The sequence below is a fragment of the Centroberyx gerrardi genome, chromosome 1 (genome assembly GCF_048128805.1).
Source record: "Centroberyx gerrardi isolate f3 chromosome 1, fCenGer3.hap1.cur.20231027, whole genome shotgun sequence".
NCBI lineage: Eukaryota > Metazoa > Chordata > Actinopteri > Beryciformes > Berycidae > Centroberyx > Centroberyx gerrardi.
In genome coordinates, this window is record NC_135997.1 from 27,674,483 (window position 1) to 27,695,684 (window position 21,202).

Genomic DNA, 21,202 nt, shown 5'->3' on the forward strand with positions numbered 1-21,202 from the left:
AATGTGTGACTTCTACAATGGCTACATACGTAAATCCCACCCTTCAGCAGTCAGGAATGAATCGGAGGAAGAGGCCACTCACCACGACAGAGATGCAGTTGCGTCGCAGGTTGAGTTCGGTCAGAGAGTCCAGGCCCTGCAGGTTTTCCACTCTGGAGATGCTGTTTCCCGCCAAGTTCAGCACCCGCAGCTCGCTCAGGTGAGACATGTTCTCTATCTGGGAGATCTGGATGAAAGCAAAGTGAGACAAAGATAGCGTGTGCAATCAAATAAGGCAAAACAAGAATCTAGATAATAATAATCTAGATACACACAGAGGGGCAGGGCTAAGTGAGCAAAACACCCTTGAGTGGCACACACTCATCCCCTATTTGTAGAGTCCCATCCAAACCACATATTGTATGATCAGCGGTGAACCAAGTCTAAACATCTATTTAGCATGTTTTAGCCTGTTACGATATTAGTCTTTCCAACTTTTACATATTTAGCTATCTCTGCTCTCAACAGACTGTAAACTGGTAAGAATTCATAACTTTTCTAATGCTAAAAGGCATCTAGAGAGACTGGTAGCACAGCCTAACTGCAAATGTTCAGACAGCTTGTGTATATCTAGTCTAAAAGCTAAATAGTTTTGGGGTGCAAGTAAGCTAGCAACCACTGTGTCCCATTTTCTTTGCAATGCCTGGGGCTACATACATTCTGCTAAATGAAGCTAAAACAGAAATGACATCTCCATTACTCTCATGAACCTCAGAGTGAACTATTCCACGCTGCCCTGATATTCAGTTCACATCAAGCCAGTGACTCCTGTTTGACCTTCCAAATGATCATCGTTTCATCGTCAAAACAGTAACAAACAAGGACTTAAAATTAACTGAATAGAATGTCGGTCGATGGTGAAATCTTATCTGCCCCCCGCCTCTCTCTCTCTCTCTCTCTCTCTCTCTCTCTCTCTCTCTCTCTCTCTCTCTCTCTCTCTCTCTGCCAAATCAATCTCTGGGAGAGAGGGATACTTAGGGCCCCTGTCAGAATGAAACTCTCAACTAGTTCAGGAGAATCCCCCAGTGGCTGTTATTCTGACATTGAGGGGTTTGCCCCTCTATAGTGCACACTGTATGTGTGAGGAAGGGGTCAAAAGGTCACCAGTTCCCTCCAAATACAATACCCAAGGCTCGCCGCAGTTCAAAGGTTAAATGGGCTCATTAGAAAGATTCCTACAGTAGGTTTGATGCAATGAAGGATAGACACAGAGGCAAACAAAGGAGGTGTATTCGGGAAGATTTTTAATGAGAAGCAGATTAGAAGTACATTCTTAAAAAAAGGAATGTGTCATTTTCAACATCTGACTCTCTTTTGAGAACGCACATTTGCGTTACTTGTCAGCACACCATATGTTAAGAACAAAACATGCTGACACAACTTATGTTATCATATGCTTTCCCAAACTAGACACACAGATGTATTGAAAATGCACAGATGTTCAGATGAAGCTGAGGAGGGCCTGTGGAAGACGGCGTGCTTTCTAAATTCAAAGGCTTCAAGAGAGATGTTGAGAAATACTTCATCATCCTTTTTCAGCTGAAACTTCTCAAGCTGTGCTATGTCATAGCTGTGTGTGGCTTCCCTGTCCAGCTGTACTGACAATGTGTGTACAGGTGGGCAGCAGAGTTAAAACAAAATGACAATAACCGCAGTGCATTAAGTCCGCTCCAAACAGCCTCTTCAAGCAGCTTCAGTTTGGGCTGCTGATGGATACAACAGAGTGAGGTCATCGGGCTGCATTCAAATGGCTTCACACACTAGTTATGTTGTGGTCTCACAGCTCCGGGGAATACCCACAGTCAACACACATTCCCCACACACCAACAGGACAGTGGTAGCCCAAAGGTTATAGAGAAGCAGGCTTGTGACTGGAAGGTTTCTGGTTCAAATCACAGGAAAGGCTGGGGAAACCTAGTTGGAAAGTGTGTAAATGCATGAATGTGAAGCAGGGAGTGGATGAAAAAGCAAACTTTACCTGTGTAAATAAAAAAAAAAAAACAACACACTGACAGAGGCACTGCAGGGTTAACACGATCTCAGGCCAAGGCTTGGGCATCACTGACCTAAGCAGGACCGGCGTCCACATCAAACCTGTCACCACACAGAAACATCATCCCCTCTATCTGCGCTCGTCTCTCAGCGGAGTAGATTGGACAATCTCATTTGAAAATATTTAAGGATCTAGTGTTACAGACCACAACTTAGGTGCTTTCCGTTGGTGCAGGTCAGGCATCCAAAATATGTTAAAAGTGGTTTTCCTGCTTGGATTATCCCCTCTAGGTTATGAAAAATATCTTCTCTGTATTGTTTATTATTTATGTTGGGTCCCTATAGAGCCTAATGCACAGGAAAAAGGTTAGTCTTCCTGGGGTCCACGACTGTATAGTATGTGTGATTGTAAAAGACTTATGTAGTGTCTACGTACCTTGTTCCACCTTGCAAAATAATTCTTTAGGATGTGAATAAAACATTACTGGTTCAAAAGCACAATAGAGGCCTGTCTAAGAATGCTTGGAGAGTGGATACCAATGGTTACGCGGGACACGCCAACAAAAAGGGAGATAGTAACATTATCACCCCTTCCACCCTGAGAAAAGTAAATGGTTATGTTCAGTGCGGTGGATGAACAAGATCAGGGTGGAGGAGGTGATAACATTACACGCCCCCCTCTCGGTGTCACTCCTCCAAAATGGTGACCACTTGTAACCACTGGTAATCACACTCCAAACACTCCCTGAAAGGCCTCTATTGTCAGGGAAGAGGGCACAAAAACAGATTACCTTGCGTTCAAGATGTCATTCATGAAACCAAAGACTACAGCTTCCTCTCGGGGTGAGACCCCGTCCCAGCTCCCCCTAACCTCAAGTCCCGTACTTATCAACATGACACTTTCCCGCGCTACCAGTCAAGCCTAATCAAAACCATGCTCTTGATTTGGATGACGGATACTATTTCTACCTTGGAAGTGAATTCAACCGACTTCTCCAACTGTGTTACACTTTATCTTTGCTTCATAGACCCTGGAGAGCATCAGCTAACTCCCGTGAGTACTCAACTGCCCAAACTGGGAGGCATCACTGCCTGACTAAAGGATGCTTATTCAACAATGTGAAGTCACACTGTAACCCTAACACTTGGTCACTGAGGCCAAGTGTGGATTGGATGTTCTACACTCCCAAAGAGAATATCCCCTTTTGAATAGATCCAACAAACTGGAAATATAACAACATCCTGCCACAGAAACAAATGGCCCTTCTGGGTAAAAAGGATAGGCTGGGAGTGATGTGAGCCTCTCTGCCAGAGGATGGGAGGATGAAAGGAGGAAAGTGATCTACTGCTTGTGGTTAGAGACGCTTGTGACAGTAGTGTGTTGGGGAAAAGCACGCACACATATAGGAAAAGAAGACAAGCATCTAGTATCTGTACTGATATTAGATTAGAGCCAAAGATTCATTCATTCGTTGATTCACTGATTGATTGATTGATTGATTGATTCATTCATTCATTCACTCACTCGAACTTCACACATCATCTTGGTCAAGTGGTCAAGTCTCTGATAAGTTGAAAAAGGTAGTGTACTGGCATAAGCACACACAAGTAGACAGTGTTTTGAGGTCATTGAGGGAAAAGCAACCTCATCATTTGACCCTCAATAGCCGCCTGCTAACAAACAGCCAACTCTGCATGGAGTTTGCTCTCATTACAGATGGGGCCAGTACCAAAGATTATATTCGTTCATTCATTCTCAAGTCACTCATTTCATTTTCACGCGTCACCGGAATTGTCTCAAGTAACGGCTCTGCACTGGGAGAAGCACACATGCAGTAAGAGAAGAGGACAAGCGGACAGTGTTTTCAGGCCAACAGTGACTGGAAAGCAACCTCTGTCGGGTGGAATAACATAACATTGTGTAGTCATTGAATAGTAATTGGGATTCCGGCACATGCAAAGAGCAGCCAACATCAGAGAGGGAGGGAGTCTCAGCAGGGCTCTGAAGTAGCTCTCAGAGGAGCGGTGTAGGCGGGATGCTGGCAAAACACTAATATGACTAAGGGAAGGCTTTCTATTCTCTCCTCCTCTTCCAGGAGCTGTTAAAATCCTCATCTGACACCAGTGTTACTGACATCCTTTGACTTCTCAGGCTTTTAATATCTTTGGATGTGGGCCAGGTGCTATTGTGGAGGCTGGGGGAACGGCTCCCAGTAATAGATTTAGAGTCAGATTAATTGAAGAACAGCATAATCTGCTACGCTACGAAGCCTTTCCCGGGCTGTTTAAAACACAGGAACAGTTGTGCCTGTTGAATAAATTAAGGTAGGATCATTGAGGAAATGGATGTGGGAGTATACGCCAGACAAGAGCTTATGGGTTCTGATGTCTTTCAATCCTTTGTTCTCGAACAATGGTGGGAACTGGAAGAAATGTTGAAGCACTTCATGCTGCAGTTCCTAAAAGCTGAGGTAAGTAGAAGAATGATCATGATATCCTTCAGATTCTGGCTCCAAAAGATGTTGCAATACCACAAGGAGAAGGATTCCCATACATTTTGCATTCGTGTCTAATAGATTAGGGCATTCAATCTACAAAACGGAGCTCTGCTATTTAAAAGATGTCAGAGAGTGACAAGTAGACAATTTGGCTGCCCTGAATAGGCATCATGGTATAAGCCAATGGGATTAAATAGAGGGTTTTGAACAGGCCTGACAACATGAATTCTTGTGCCTGGTCTCCTGCTGTCAAGTCTGTTTGACCCTAGCACTTAGAGTGCTGCATCTAACATAACAAACCGCTAGTTACAGGCAGTGTGGAGGAGGTGGAAGAGCCATTCCACTCCTGCTGAACTTCACAGCTAGATATCACAGGCTCCCGTTACAGTATGGGCAACTAAATTAGCAAGACTAAATACACCCATGCTGTACAGTAGGTGGGTGGATAGTGGAGGACGGACAATCAAATCAACTCATTCGCAGATATGAGACAAAGTACCTGATTGCCATGCAAATCCAGGACATCCAGTTTGGACAGGCTTTCCAGACAGCATATTTTATGGACTCTGAGAAGGGGAAAAAGTAACACAATTAGAACTCTAAAGAAAATTAGCAGAAAATGTAAATAAATAACACGTAGTATGTGAACAACTCATTTTTGCAAATTTCAAATAGCAGACATCTGTAAATATGTCAATGTGTCAATAGCCATCATAATGCAAATTTTATTTTAGCCATTGTGGAAAAACATTGTTTTAGCATCATAGACACACTCCATCTTTAGTTTCTTTTCATTTTTTAATTTTCATTAACTTTTCGACATTTGTTCATGTTATGTTAAGTGTTACTGTAACAATGAGCTGGTATTTCAACGGTTGCCAGGCAGAGGACAGTTGATTGTCAGGGAAGAGTATTAAGGTTTTTTCCCTAGGGAGGCTGACCATGGTTTACACTGACTTTTTGTTCTGGACTGTCCATATGGGCGTCTATCAAATTGCAGAGGATGTAAGGTTACAGTCTCTTGAAAATGCCAACAGGAACCTAAATCTGTGGTATGCTTTACTCTAAAGGAACTGCGCACGGCCCTGAAAGCAGGTCTAAAAAGACAAATGTCACGTTTTACAGAGTCTGGAACAAAACCAGACCTCGTCTGTAAGATCCTGATGGCATTCACTGTGATTTGTGACTTTAATCTCCTTCCTGCCGACCTTTTGAAGCCAAAATGACATTAGATGAACACAGAGAGGTATGGTTTTGTACTGAAACTGTGCACCTGCAGGAAAACACTCATCTATGTCAGCTGCCATGTAGCAGCGGTCGGCGTATCAGATGCTAAATCCAAAAAACAGAATACTGAATATCCCAGAAGTAACATCTTCAACAATGCAAAGGAAACAGAGACACTAAGACAAATCTGACCTATTCTTGTGTTCGCTTGCTTGTGAGGCCAGTGACGACAACTAACCTGTTCTTCCCCAACATAAGGACTCTGAGAGAGCTTAGAGCTTCAATGCCAGTCATTTCAGAGATGTGATTGTCATAGAGGTCTAGGAAGACCAGGTGCCGCAGGTTTGACAGATGCTGGATCCTTGTGATTAGATTGTGCTGTAGGTTGAGAAGTTGCAGTTTATCCATAATGCCCAGCTGGGGGCATTCTTCCAGACAGCACCTGTAAGATTAAAAACATTTTCACCATTTAGGCCAAATATGGATGTTGATTACAGTGAGTCTACCATTGAATTGAATGACTCATACAGTTGCATTCTGCATTCATGGCATTAGTCAATTCATTATTATTCCAAATTATTGATTCAGTACTTAAATATATCTATTGATTGATTTATTATTACTCTAGCAATGGTAAAGTGGTTCTTTGTCAACACACACTGATCTTTTGAGACTAGGGGCAGATATTTCAAGGGGCTGTGCTGCTCCCTGGTGGCAATCTGTAGCACTTGGCAGTTTAGCAGCACACCCTTTTAAATTGGATTACATTATATAAACTGTGTTACTCCCAATGGGAAATTATTGTCACACTGAGTACACAAAAACAACAAAACACAATCACATAAGGAGGTCACAAGAAAAACAGTGAAGTAAAGATAACGTGCAAGTGGCATAACAATAATAACATGTCATATCAATCATATGTCCAGTCTACAGTGTGAGCCATTAGAGGAGCCAGCTAAAGCCACATGTGGTCTGTACTACAGATAAAACTCTAGGTATAACTGTCTAGGATCTTTATGTGAACAAAAAGCAAGAAATACCTGTCCAGGTCCATTCGTTCACAACTGCATTCACGATCGTCACAAGAAAACAAGGTGGTGGGAAACCCAGGAACTGGGCTGTCACTGAATCCTCCTGACTCACCTGGTACAGACGTTACACACTGAACTCAGCATACACAAAATATCAAAGTGTAATATAAAAAGCAATTTGCAGAGTACAAAGTGGACATGTAAAGATCATCAATAAAATTACGTTTCCAATTCCAGAGCATTTAGCAGGTGATGCTGCCACATTTACCTGTTGGCTTGGGAAGGTTTAAGGTGTTACGATAACAAGTGGGCCCCGCGCTGTGGGTCGGTCTCCTAGGTTTGCTTCTAGCTTCTTGCTGTGCAACATCTGAGACTGCAGCCAACCCACTTGGAGCACCAGCCACAAGTGGTACAAGACTATGTGCAAGAGAATCTGCATAGTCACTGACAAATGCTGGGGGTGTCTGGACAAGCCTTCTCCTGTTGTGTGCATAGGACCTGCTGTCTAGAGAGGAATTAAGAGATAATGAACTGAAAATCCCCTAAAATTATTTATGGAATTCATCATAAATTATAGACTTTATTTGCACAGTGCTAAATGATAGAAATTGTATTGATTGAGTGATTGATTGGTTGGTTGGGTGGGTGGGTGGTTGATTAGGTGGGTAGGTGGGTGAGTGAGTGAGTGAGTGAGTGACTGACTGATGGGGAGTTTGGGTCAAACAGTACCTGATTTTGGAGGATTCGTTGTCAGGCTGATGTTCATATTTGTGTCTTTTGCAAGGTCTTTCTGTCAAATGGGAAATATGATATACACTGAGGCATGCATTGCAAACAGAGAACAGTTACAGTTACAGGCTAAAACATAGCTGGTCCTTCAGTGCATGCCTCGTCATGACTCACCGGCCTCTGAAGTTTCTCTGGTACTAGAGATTTCACTGCTGTAAGGCGCAACTTGTAACTGTTGACCTGCGGAGATGAGATGAATACTTTAATTTAGCTAGCTAGCTTAACTAGCCTACAACACACACGACTCTAATAACTGAATACGTTTCTCTGCTCCGCCTGAGACTGAACTTTTGACAGTTTAGTTAGTTCATTAGACTGTGCAGCTGTGATAAGAGTAGCTCTGTACCGTGGGGCTGAGAAACGGCCATCCATTGTTGACACCAGTGTTGTGTTTTTGAGAATGCATTTTTCTCTTTCTTCAGTGCCCTCGCCGACTGCGCAGCTAGCTAGCTAACGGTAACGTTAACAGTTAAGAGCGACCTCAAACGTCAAGAAAAAATGTTGTATTTCAGTTTTGGCACAAACTTCAAACGTCTCAATTCCACTTTTAAGAGAAAGACGCGAGCTATTCATTTGCTACAATAAAGTTTGAGTTTCGTTTTTGCTTTTACAAACCGATGCTCATCTTTGCCGCAGACCATGGACACAAGGAGGTTTTGTTCAGACACCACAAACTTCCTCGGAAACGAGCATCGTTGCCATAGCAACAACGGCGTTGCATGGTTACGCTTACTTCCGGTGTCACTAAAAAACACTCCGCCGGGAAACAGAAATTACGATCGACAGGTTCCTTTCCTTTGCTGAGGTGAAAGGCTTTGCTTGTGGAGTTACTCAAACAATTTGGCATAATTATACATTCATTATTACATTTAGAGTAAAGCACGATATAACAAAGTAGACATAAAATATAAATAGATAAGGATAGCAAGATACTGTAGAATTTTTGCATTTTTCCTGTTCATAGATTTGAGTCTTCTGAAATGTTTACACAGTAGTTGATTTCTAAACACGGACAACAGGGGCATATTTTTTATAAATTTTGATTTGTGAATAAAGAATTTCCCGAACAGTAATACATTATCAATTATAAAGTCTTCTTGTCATCTAACGTCACACCGAAGACTGCATTGTATCTGTTAAACGGGGTCAGTGGAAATGTTTTGGTCTCCAGTCAATCATACATGTCTTCCCAGAATCCTTGGAGTAAATACATTAGAAAAACAAATGATCTGTTGTTTCAGTTTCATCATTATAGAACATACAATTTGTATGGTCAGTGTTGTTGAAGCGGTTCAGATGTTCTTCCTCAGAGGAAATGGTAAAGCAGTTTATTGTCCACTTTTTGAGGAAGACTGGAACACTTCTAGGAGAAGTTAAGTGTGGCACCTTCTTCCCCTGGCGACCACTATGGGGCAAAGATAGTGTTGGAGTGTTGTTCGTCCCATAGGGCCGACCAATGGTGGGGCGTAACAATCATCAGTGTCTCTCTCCTTCCTCACTTAATGCACAACCTACTGGCAAATATAAATGATACCAGGCAACCAATGAAACAGGAATAACTTACCAGAGGGAACACAACAGTAAGCCAAGCCATAGCACAAACTAGGCCAAACAAAACCAAATACTCTGATGTATAACTCCCCAAAACACTACCATTGCAGCGCAGCCTCTCACTGACCATGCTAGCAAATGGACTGACAAAGTTTAACAAAACAAACTGAGTGCAAACTGACGAGTACAAAAACTTAGGACGAGCCCCCATATGTTACAGACATATGGATCCCGGACGAGCCACCATATGTTATAACCCGGCTCAAGGAAGTAACAAAGGAGAGGAGACATACGCCAAAGTAAAAGTTAAAACAAGAATTTATTAACTAAAACTGAGGGAAAATAACTAGACAACACAAACTACATCAAACCAAAAAACAGAACAAATGTGTGCATTAAGTGAGGAAGGAGAGAGACACTGATGGTCTGAAGGCTTTTTAAGCCCAAGGAGTTCACCGGGCCCAGGTGCACTCCCATCAGCTCTGATGATGACTCCACCCACCAGGCTCCTGCAAAATGCAGAGCCAGGAGAGTGGGAGGGTCATCACAGATACTCTGGATGATATAAACTTAATTCCATACATAATTAAAACAAAATGCTCTTACTTTTAGTACTTGCACCTGCAAACATTTCAAGCCATCTTTGGGTCTTGTTCTCAGTTCCTATTATCTGGATAAAGGAAAAGATAACAATGATGATGATGATGATGATGATGACTGCAATGACATTGATGCAGGTAATGTAACACAGAAACCACATTTAACAATGATACCTGTACAACTGTGACTGTTTTTAACATGTGGGCCCAGTGTCAAGCTTATACGAGTTGGTACAAGTCTTTATTTTCTGCTGATTCATCTCTGCCATTAGCTTCCTGTTCAGTGTATCCAAAACCATACCCTGGGCACTTTGTAAATCACTCATTTGGAAAGTTGCTGCATCTAACTGTAGGCTAATCTAAAGATCTCCTTTTCAGATGTTAGATTTAAACAATGAGTACCACCTACTCTGTGGCTTATTGTGTACTATGAATATGTGTATTGTGTGTGGAAAACCTAACAACAAAAGAAGCAATTTTCCAATGGCCAAGGGGTTAGTATTGTGTTGCATTATATTGTATTGTATTCATGTATTGTATTGTGTCATTGATGGATAATGTTTTGGCCCCATTCTTTATATCAACAAAGTGTTGGAGAGCTTACTTTGCTATGATGACAATAAAAGCCAGCAGGTGACCGCCCATTTAATCTCAGTAACAAGGGCCGAGGAACACGACTTAACATTATGAAAGCGGATAAAACAGGTTGTGTAGTATATTTTCAGCCTTTCCACTGGCAGTGGTAAGTGCGGCTTGCTGAAAGAACATGAGTCCAGATTCATGAAAGGGACATCCCACACGCTGCCTGTCACCATCTATTCACACAGCCCAGGCTGACACTTATTATAGGATGTGATCGTCAACTGCTTGTGTGACAGGCACATAATGACATACCGCTATGTCAATTCAAGCTGTGTATAGATGTGTAGCTCTATATACATTTCACACAGCTACATGACTTCCATAGGATTCAGTCGCTCGCCAGATGAAAGTCAGACACAGAGGCATTAAAGGCTGTTTTTCCTTTTGTTCCTTTTATCACATGTCCTTGTCCTAACAAGACCTGTTGCCTCATGCCAAGCCGTCGTCGTAAACAGGAATTTATTCTTAACTGCCCTGCCCGGTTATATAAACATTGAATAAAAGCACGGTCTGCAAGACATCAAAGCAGAATTATGAATGTGATGTAAAACACAAACAATCTTTTTTTTCATATCAAGGTTAAACCCATTGGTATCAAGGATCTCTTTCACCAGAGAGATAAAAACATGCAGCAATGACACTGAGATCAATGCAATTTGTTCTGAAGTATTATACCAGGGGAATCCTCCAGTCAGAAGTCACTTGGGTGCAGCAGCCTATAAATATCTAATGTGACTCAGTTTGAAGGCGTGACATACAGCAGAACAACAGTGCTGTACTGGTTGATTGAAGAACATGCCCACTGGTGGCTTTTTTATTATAAACAAGGCATAATTGTACCAGAAGCGCTGATATTGTTGGCAGTGGCACTCCGCCAGCAATCACCACCATGATTGGCAGAGTACATATAGATAGAAACAGAGATGGAATCATGGGAATCAGTGAGCAACATACATTACATCTGCTGCTTTCTACAACCTGGCTTTAGCTTGACATTTTACCAGCCAACTTCTAGTGTGTGTGTGTGTGTGTGTGTGTGTGTGTGTGTGTGTGTGTGTACAGTGGATTTTTCTGTCAGTCAATCCATTGCCCAAGCATGTGTCAGGTTTTTGTCTATCCTCAGGAGCTGGAAAACATTTCTGTATTCTCACAGAGACAGAGAGAAACAGAGAGATAGAGAGATTACTTGACAGCTCTGTGTCAACGATTACAAGCTCCACATGCATTATTTAGGCAACAACTTGATAAATAAAAGATGAGAAAGCGACTTTAGATCCAGATAGGGGAGACTGGGGGTGGTTGTAACAGGGGGTTAGTTGTAACACTGTCGGTTTGACCGGTCAAGAGTGAGCTACAGTGTGATCAATGTTATATATGCCCACTTCCTTCTTGAGCTCACAGGAGAAGTTTCATGGTTCTGTGTGCAACACTGAGGATTTTACCAAAAGTCCAATGTTTACCTCATTATCTGCTATATTTTCCTCACAGACAATGCTCTGGCCGTGCACTAGGCCTACAGCGCTCTGCTTGCTACTGTAGTGTTGGTGTGTTCTGGAACAAAGTATTTTCCACAACTGTGACACTTTGAAACCATTAACGTGCATACAGGAGCAGTCACACACACACACACACACACACACACACACACACACACACACACACACACAGTGTTTATATGTTGAGATGTTTTAAAAAAGAGATTTTCAGTTTGTGCTGAAAATGCAACAAAAAATGTTAAAAAAAAAAAAATGTAATTTAAGAAATGTGTGACATTGAACAAAAGAGACTTCTATGTTTGCAAAACAGATTTTTAGTTTTGAAAATGTTGAGGGCCATTTTAAGTTTAAGTCTGAAGAAAAAAATATCTATTGCATTCATTTAGTTTGTTGAAAAATGGTGTTTATTCAAACATTCATTAAAATTCTTGTATAGATTTCACAGTGTGTGCTGGAGCAATTTTTTCTCATTGTTACATCCATCCCCAGCTAGTGTTACAACTCATCCCAGTAGCCGGGTAGATCTAACAGTGGAACTCCTTGTATTTCACATTGCCTCACATAATCTGTGATGTGGTAGGCTAGATGTGTAAAGGACTGTTATTTGTAGTATACAAATAGCGGTAGCTTATATCAAAGTTACAGAGATCAAGCACAAACAAACAACAAACACAGTGATGCTGAAACTGTTACAACACTGAAATCATTACAACCATCCCGACCTCCTCTATTTACAATTCTCTCCATCTTTCTCTCTCTCCCTTATTCCTTCTTTACCTCTCTCTCCCTCGCTCCCTCTCTTCCCCCATGTTGCTCTGTACATCAATAGGGGTGCTGTATGGCATGTGGTGCAGAGAATGAGTCAGACAGTCCACCAGCTGTGAGCCTGGCTTGCCAATAGGGAGGAGTAAAGCTATTTCATGCAGGGCTGGCAACAGCCAACAACACTGTTGTGGGTGATTTACAGGTTCATTAGGATGCAAGCCAACAAGATTAAAAAAAAAATGGGTTGGATGTATACAGAGAACTATTTGGATGATTGCAGGTGATGATGATACTCCCAACTGTTTGCCTATATGCCCTTTTACCACAAAGCAATAAGGTTCAACATGACTGAGACCAGTTATTCTCAATATGGGGTCTGAAGGAGGTTCCAGTGGGTCCCCCAGCAAAAGACAATGGTTTAATTTCACTATTATTTCATTCAAGTCAGGACAGTTACAGAATTATATTGCCTATCTTGATCAGAGGTTTCACTCCATAAGTACAGTTGTCCAGTTCTGTAATAAAATCATTGTAAACAACCAAAAATCTTCTCATATGTGCGACCAGATCTTGTCAAATGAGGGTCCAAAGCCTAAATTTATCTAATTGAGGGCCTTGACACTAAAATATTTTGGACTCCCTGCCGTAGACATCAGTCATTTCATGATATCTAGCCTAACGGTTATTCATTTATTCCATCCTTCCTTCGGCACAAAAGCTCGGACTGGACACCTGCATGCAACTAAACGCTGAAAGCCTATTATCCAATTAGCGGGGCTAAATGAGAGGGGTCGTCCTTAGCACGACAATTTCCCAATTAGAGGAACACGTGCATTTGCAGGTCGACTCCCCTATTTAGACACATGTGAACGGGGCAGCCATGTCTTAAAAGAAAAAAAAAGACAACGCTCCGTGTTAACGACAAAAAAAAAAAAACATAAGAGACAAGTATGCACGCCTTAGTGAACGCGTTCATGCGCTGTGTCTCCTTTCTCTTGCCTCCCTCCTGGCTTTGTGTCAGCCTTTGCTTGTGGGTTGGGAATGAGTGCGAAGAGACGGTGCCGCGGCCCAATCCCAGAGCTCGTTTCAAAAGCAGAAAGCCTCTTACATATGAGGAAGTAGCAGTAGCAGCAGCAGCAGTAGAAGCAGCACAAGGAGGCTCCAGCCCCTCGGTCTCGCCAGGTCCAGGCTGCGTCTCGCTGCCCGCCGCAAGCCCCGCCGCACCTCAGGGCCCTCCGCGGGGTCGGATCTGGATCTGGGGTCTCTGGCGAGCCGTGGAGCGCGTCCTCGGAGCTCCCTGGGCCCTTGTCCGCCGCCGCTGGTGCCCAAAGAAGCGTCGAGCAGGTTTACGCACCCCGTATCCTGTCGGTGCCTTCGAGTCGAGCGAGATTAAAAGCTTCCAGGGAGGCGCTGCTGCTGCTGCTGCTATAACGGAGGGAGCGGGAGGGAGCACCTTGACGTACCCGAGCGACAGCATGAGTGCGTCCGCGGGGATCCCCAGTCCCAGCCCGGCGGAGTGCGCATCAGATGCGTCAGCGGAGCAGGGCATGGATGAGGTGATCACGGTGGATCAGCACATGCAGGAGATGGGGACGGTGACGATAACAGTGGCCATTCAAGCGGCCGAAGACGAGGAACCCGAGGAAGTGTCATCCAATAATATTGATTTCCTCGGAGGCAGCTGTAGTGAAGACGAAATCGGAAGGCATGACAAGTCAAGGTTGGGGTTTTTACTTATTACTTCTAATAACCAGTGATAGTGGCAAATAAGACGGTGTGTAAACTGTGACCTCCAGTTAGTGATCAGCATAAGGCAAACGAATAGTAATATCAAGAGAAATAAATTAGGCTATATTCCCAGAAAAGCATGTCAATCTCTGCTGTATTCCCCTTAACAGACTTTATACTCACAATTTATTTCAATTTGATACTTCTTCCTATGATCCATACTGTGAATTAATGTTGTCATGAAAATTTATGTCAGCCTGTAGGCTAAAGGTGGGTAAACTGTATTACGCAAATAAGGCGGGCAAACTGAGTGTAGTTGGGTTTTCTCTCCACTGCGTTCCTAATGGCCTAATGAATGAAACGTTTTCCTCTCGCTGTCAAGGTTATTGGAAGCCTACCAGTCTATTTCTGCGTCGGATTTTTAGTGGCAGTAGCTTCAGTTGGTGGACAGCCAACGCATGACTTGGGCCAGCTTGGGTACTTGGTTTGTTTTTGTTTCACTGAAAGAACTATAGTAATCTTATAACATTTTTTTTTTTTAGAATGATAGGCCACTACTATACAAATAACAGAAATATAAGCCCATAGGCTACGGGAATATTATAGTGACACCATAGGAGGAAAAAAACATAATATAGTACGACAAGGTCACTATAAACTCACTATTGGGTGCCACAGACACACTATACAGTAGGAATACTTTAAGAATACTAGTGATATTTCCTTACAGGGCTGGACGGAGTGAAAGTCTGTAACCACCTGTAGGCAGTATTAGTTCTGTAAAACCAGACACCTGAGAGATAAAGGATGGCACCCTTCACATTACTCTAATCTAATTCCCCTGCGTCATCCCCTGCTATTTTTATCCTCTGGCCTATAAGTTCCCTGCTCGGACTACATGCACAAAGCGTGAGTCAGTGATGGAAAGGCCAGAGGTGCTAATAAATCACTCCTTTTCCACCTTTTTGCGCATTGTGCCCAAGTGCCCTCTCTTCCATATTGAGCAAGCATTTGCAAAGGGAGATATGCAGTACAATAATCCGATACACTACGCTTTAAAATTGCTTGTAGGTCACACCTGAATTGGTGTGTGGAGTCAAAGAGCTCATAACACCTGTGCAAGCCAGCGGTTTTTGCTGCACATTTCCCACACATGATGCATTTCGAGCTCACCTTACCTGGTAGGACGCCTGTTGAAACTGTTACAGTGCAGGGAATTGCAGACAGTCGGCAGTCATTGTTAATTCAAGTGGCGTGTACCTAACGAAAAATCACCATAATGTTCCTACAGTATTCCTATAGGGACTTGTAGTGTGTCTATGGTACTCAGTAGTGAGGTTATAGTGAACTTAAAACAACCTATAATGGTATTTTCTTATAGTGATACCATAAGAGATAACATTTCTATTAAGTTTAGTTTTACTGAGATATTTGCATCCATCTGAAATTGGTTATAGAATTACTATAGGTTTTTTATGTTTTGCCCAAACATTGTAGGTAACATGAATTGGCATTTCATGCCTTTGGTTGGCTTTATCTGAAGTCAGTGGGTGAAGAAGCAGTGGGTTTGTGTCAGCTGTATGGTCAGCTGGCTGAAAAGCTATTGACTGAGGGTGTGGGAGGGAGGGAGGGAGGGAGGGGGCTGCAGGAGGTGATGAGTCATCCACAGAATTTCATTCAGACCCTCACTCTGATCTGCGGGCCTACCTGATCGCGCTATGTGCTTATTTCACAGCTTCGGCCAGGCGCCCCCAGTGTGATCAAGCTGTGCCTCAGTCTCACCTAGTCAGTGTTTGTACCAGTTTTGTAAATTGTGTACAGTGGGTTTGGTGAGCAGCCATGTTCTGTGTGGGAGGGAGAGCCTGTGGAGATCTGTGACTCTGCACCCCTCAGATGGAGAGGTCTTGGCAGTTTGGGGGTTTGGTGGGACACTCTGTGGTGTTGAGGTTCTGGGCACCGAGGCATGGTGACTACGGCTGGAGACACAGCTTGTCTCTGTCACAAGGAAAATCTGAAAGGAGGGGAGAGTAACAGCGCGACCAGCTCTCTTCACTCCAGCATGTTGCTATGGGTAATGGCAGGGTGAGGACGCCTCTATGTTGCTGCCAAAGCCTGTTAAGCTCCCGCCTTGTTGCATTAATGAAACTGGCATGTTTGGAGCTGGTAATGTTGTTGATTTTGGAATTTAAGCTTTTTTTTACTGTTTCAATGATGGTCAACTGTTCTTGATAAGAGTCTCAGCTAAATGGAATGCGGCTTTCTCCTACACACAGTGGTGCCGGGACAAGTGGCGGGGAGTTGGAGGAGGAGAGCTGGCAGCCCCCGGACCCAGACCTCATCCAAAAGCTGGTTGCTCAGATCGAGTACTACCTGTCGGATGAGAACCTGGAGCACGACGCCTTCCTGCTCAAACACGTCAGACGCAACAAGCTCGGGTTTGTCAGCGTCAAGCTGCTGACCTCATTCAAAAAGGTAACCATGGTTGCGAAGTCTAGAAACACAAATTAATGTTTATTCCCCATCTTGACAAGGTTGGGATTTGAGGGATTAGAGTCCCTTCTGTATATACATGACCACACACTAAATTCAGTCCCACTGTATGTTGGCTCATATTGTATTATATGGTGAAATGGCCAAGCTGATAGTCACAGTGGGAAGACCCGTCATAGTCCCAGCCACAACTGGCATACATCATATTGGAACACTGACCAAAATCTACAAATCCTGGGGGAATCTGGGGAAATATGCAGTTTTAAAATGGAAAATGTGTAGGAATCCCGGATAAAGCTCCCAGCCTCCTGTTTGCTACGAGGTCCACATGCTGTGGAGGCTCATGAGCATTGAGTGGCTGTTTCTAGTGTCAATATTACTGGGTTGGGGGATGCAGTGAAATTCTCACATCAATTCTCAACAGCTGGTGCTACTTTAGGCTCATGCATACACATTGGTTGGTAAAAAAAAAAATTATGTTTACGCCACAACTGATCTGGTTCCTCACTCGCAGTTTCATTTTTAACACAAACACTATTCAAATTGGGTATTGCAAATATAAGCTTGGCAACAGTGAATGACGCACCTTAAACATGAGTGAATTATACAGTGATAAATTCTGAGTAATGCAATGAGGCCAGGATGTTGATCAGACCTCATGAATCAGCTATAACGGCATCAGTACAGTTACTGATTCAGGAAGTATGACAAAAGGGAAGGTAGTACGCAGGATGCTGTGAACCATGCAAGTTTCCCTACTGATGGCCCCTGCTTGACAGTCTTACATCTTAGCCATTTAGCTGATGCTTTTATCCAGAGCTCACAATGAGAGGCTGTTCACAATGGATCACATCTGTGACCTTTCGGTTACAAGACGGTCTCCTTAACCACTAGGCGCCCTGCCTGCGTAACACAAATATTATCTCTTTGCAGGTGAAACACTTGACTCGTGACTGGAGAACGACCGCTTACGCTCTGAGACACTCGACGATACTCGAGCTGAACGATGAGGGGCGCAAGGTGCGGCGCAGATCCATGGTGCCCGTCTTTGCCAGCGAGTCCCTGCCTAGCCGCATGCTGCTGCTCAGTGACCTGCAGAGCTGGCCGGAGCTGGCCGCCTTGGAGGGGGGCAACGGGGATAATGGAGGTAGCGAGGGAGGGGCCACCCAGCAGGAGCAACTGATGAAGCTGCTGCTGAAGGCGTTCGGAACATACGGCGCCATCGCCTCGGTGCGAGTCCTGAAGCCTGGGAAGGACCTGCCGCCCGACCTGAAGAGGCTGAGCGGCCGCTACACCCAGCTGGGCACGGAGGAGTGCGCCATTGTGGAGTTCGAGGAGGTGGAGGCGGCGGTCAAAGCCAACGAAGCCGCGGGGAGCGAGGACGGAGGGGCCGGTCCGCTGGGGCTGAAGGTGGTCCTGATCGGCACCAAGCCGCCCAAGAAGAAGGTCCCCAAAGAGCGGCCGCGCGAGGAGGGAGGGATGCGCAAGAGTCGCTCGCTCAACAGCAGAGTGCGAGAGCTCCAGTACCACGGCGAGGACTCGGCCTGCAGCTCCTCGGAGACGGAGAGCAACCCCACGTCGCCCAGGTTGGCCCGCAAGTCGCGCTCCTGCAACAAGCTCAGCCCCACCACCGCGGGCATCAGCTTCCAGAACAATCACCTCAGCCCCGGCGTGTCCCCGCGCAACAGTCCCTGGTCCAGTCCGCGTGCCAGCCCCTGTCCTCAGCGCAAATCTCCTCATTCCCAGAAGTCTCCCTTGGCCAGCGAGGGCAGGCTGAGCCCCGAGCCCGGGCGCCGCTGGGCGGACTACTCCTCGGACAGCAGCCTGACCCCTTCAGGGAGCCCGTGGGTTCAGAGGCGCAGGCAGGTGGCCTCCCAGGAGAGCAGTCCGGTCGGCAGTCCCATGCTGGGTCGGAAGATCCAGAACGCCGACGGCTTGCCGCCGGGCGTAATGAGGCTGCCGAGGGGCCCCGATGGGACCCGTGGTTTTCACTGTGTCACTATTGGCGAGAGGGGAAAGACTGCTGCTACTCAGACTTGATATGTGGAGCGCCCTCATGCATCCCTTATCCCCCAGCGATGAAATGGAAATTTGACCTGATCCTTGACCGCATCACTCAGCCCCCACCCCACATTGGAGAGACTGTGTAGATATTTTTTTGTTGTGCATTAGTTTTGCCTCTTTGTTATATTTTTATACGACGTTTCAGTTAACATGGTGACATCTTATTGATTTACTAATGGAAATTTGAGTGAATGTAAATTGATATTGCTTCAAGGGAAACTTCAGAAATGGATTCTAAATAGTTTACTGTTTCTCAGACACCATGGTAATGGACCTTGTCACCTCCATTGCCGTTTGAACTTGCTCTACGTGGGGTGGGGTGGAGAAGAATTTCTACTTTTTTTTTGTCTTTTTTTTTTTTCAATTGGAAAGTCCTCTGTCTTGAAGTATGTGTGTAGAAGCTCACAACATTGTCTGTGGATGGTGTGTAAATGTGTAAACGGTGTGAAAAGTGGCATAGGCACATGGACTTGATATGGAGATATCACCATATGCCTTTTCTGTATTTGTCTACTGTGAGTGTCATTGTTACATGCTATTTAAACTGAGGCCATAATCTCTCCCCTGCCATAAAGTTGGACCAGTTAACTTTCATGGACAATATTTTAGTTTTTATTTTGCCTTTTTTAATTTCTTTGTTTTCAGTATGCCTTGGCAGTCAATTAACTTAAGCTTCCAAAATTGGGAAGGGTCTCTTCTAGTCCTGCAAAATGTTGCAGCAGGTAGCTTTTTTTTAATTTATTTTATTTTATTTTTTTGGCTTAAATCGGTTTCTGTCAGTCTGATAAGCTGGTAGTGAGGTTTGAGGGATGTTCAGGTCAGAGTGAATAGATGCTCTTATGTTCTCGCCTTTACATCTGAGCTGGGGTATTGTACAGTGCATTTCCTATTGTACAAATAAATCACTAAAATCGCAGTTGGCTTGACTGAATTTTATTTTGAGTTGGCATGATTGTATGAAGCAGTCATGACCCAAATACAATTCTTTATTTAAATATGCATGCAAGATTTAGAGAGATCTTGTAGCTGTGCCAACACATGTACTGAACCAATTCCAGACTTGGAGAGCAGAATTGGCTGTATTCCACATTGATGTGCCACCACCATTTGCAATGGACTGCACAGATGGGAGGATAATAAGACACTACATGTAGAGTGGATGTAAACTATATCAACTTTCTGTGTGGAAAGCAGATATAATATTGGCAAAATGGTGAGACCAGTCGAATATGATGCAGACAGGCAATTACTCAGTAATTTGTGCCCATGTGAAGTGGTTTCAAATGTTCCTTGGCAACCATCAAAGTCTGAGACAAAGTAGCGCATGGTGAGATGCTTGTAGACATCAAACATTTGAATTCATGTAGGTACAGCATTCTGTTTATCCAACTTTGTGTATGAGATGTTTATCTGCTGTAGGAGTGACCGTAATGGGAGGACACAACCTGCTTCACTGTTCCATCCACAGGACCGGAGCTTAAGTGGGCTTGCCTGAGAGTGGAATGAATAATCTTTTGTTCTCTTCACTCATCATTAGCAATTCAAAATCGGCATGGGTTAGCTCACCTCAGTGGAGGTGGTGGTGCTATCTATCTGTGACAGACAACATTTTGTGTAAATGGCTTGTGATGGATGTTCATTCTAAAGGTGAGAATAATGACTGCGTTTTGGATAGGTAACATCAAATTAAACCATTATTCTTGTAAGAATAAGTTCTCACAGTGAAGGCATATAATTACCATTAGGGGTGGTTTTATAGTAATAGCAGACAGGAATATTATAAAGGGAGATATTAGGAATAACAAAAACCATTCTGGTTATTATTTGTAATTGCGCAATGTTCATTATTACATGAATAAGAAGTTATTTAGTCCAGTAGTTTAGTAATTTACTCCCAAGTTTGATTTCTCCCATAAGGAACTAGTAGAATGTGGTGATAAGGTTACATCTCCCAGCTCTGTGTGTTTGTCTGCTATTTTAAAATATGAGCAGTTATAAAAACTGAACACCCCAAACGAAGAGACTGCCTCTCCCTCTCAACTCGGAGTATTCGCCAAACACTTACATCAGTCTGTGGGAGTGAGTTGCAGTGTCACTGAGTGGGTGGTTTCAAATTTGAGGAACTAGAAATAGGGTGGAGTAAATTTACAACACTCTCCGCAAAGCAGCCAATTGGAAAAGTCAACACAGAAACCAAGTTCTGACCAGGAAGGAAGTTATTTCATACACTTTTTTCCCCCTCATATTATATAACATGAACGGGGAGATGTCTCAGTGAAGGAAGTCTC

General features: G+C 43.8%; 2 protein-coding genes across 2 annotated transcripts in view; one reads left to right on the forward strand and one right to left on the reverse strand.

Moving 5' to 3' along the window:
- The window catches only part of lrrc49 (leucine rich repeat containing 49), a 44,754-nt gene extending 37,198 nt beyond the window's left edge, over positions 1-7,556 (reverse strand). Inside the window, exons 1-5 of the mRNA XM_071897359.2 lie at positions 7,520-7,556; positions 6,800-6,902; positions 5,995-6,198; positions 5,029-5,095; positions 83-226 (exon numbers count right to left, since the gene is read on the reverse strand). Coding sequence (XP_071753460.1) covers positions 83-226; positions 5,029-5,095; positions 5,995-6,198; positions 6,800-6,902; positions 7,520-7,556 — 555 coding nt within the window. The remainder of the gene's footprint in view (positions 1-82; positions 227-5,028; positions 5,096-5,994; positions 6,199-6,799; positions 6,903-7,519) is intronic.
- A 6,026-nt stretch (positions 7,557-13,582) lies between these two features.
- larp6a (La ribonucleoprotein 6, translational regulator a) lies at positions 13,583-19,824 on the forward strand. The gene is made up of 3 exons (XM_071897372.2): positions 13,583-14,352; positions 16,634-16,832; positions 17,784-19,824. The coding sequence occupies exons 1-3, from the start codon at positions 13,583-13,585 to the stop codon at positions 18,888-18,890; spliced, it is 2,076 nt and encodes a 691-aa protein (XP_071753473.2). The 3' UTR covers positions 18,891-19,824.
- Positions 19,825-21,202: the final 1,378 nt, after the last annotated feature.

Bases quoted from the DNA above. Each gene is read 5' to 3' on its own strand.
- larp6a (XM_071897372.2), top strand. From the start codon at position 13,583: ATGCACGCCTTAGTGAACGCGTTCATGCGCTGTGTCTCCTTTCTCTTG. The intron at 14,353-16,633 runs GTTGGGGTTTTT...TCCTACACACAG, and splicing joins GGAAGGCATGACAAGTCAAG to TGGTGCCGGGACAAGTGGCG. The intron at 16,833-17,783 runs GTAACCATGGTT...ATCTCTTTGCAG, and splicing joins TGCTGACCTCATTCAAAAAG to GTGAAACACTTGACTCGTGA.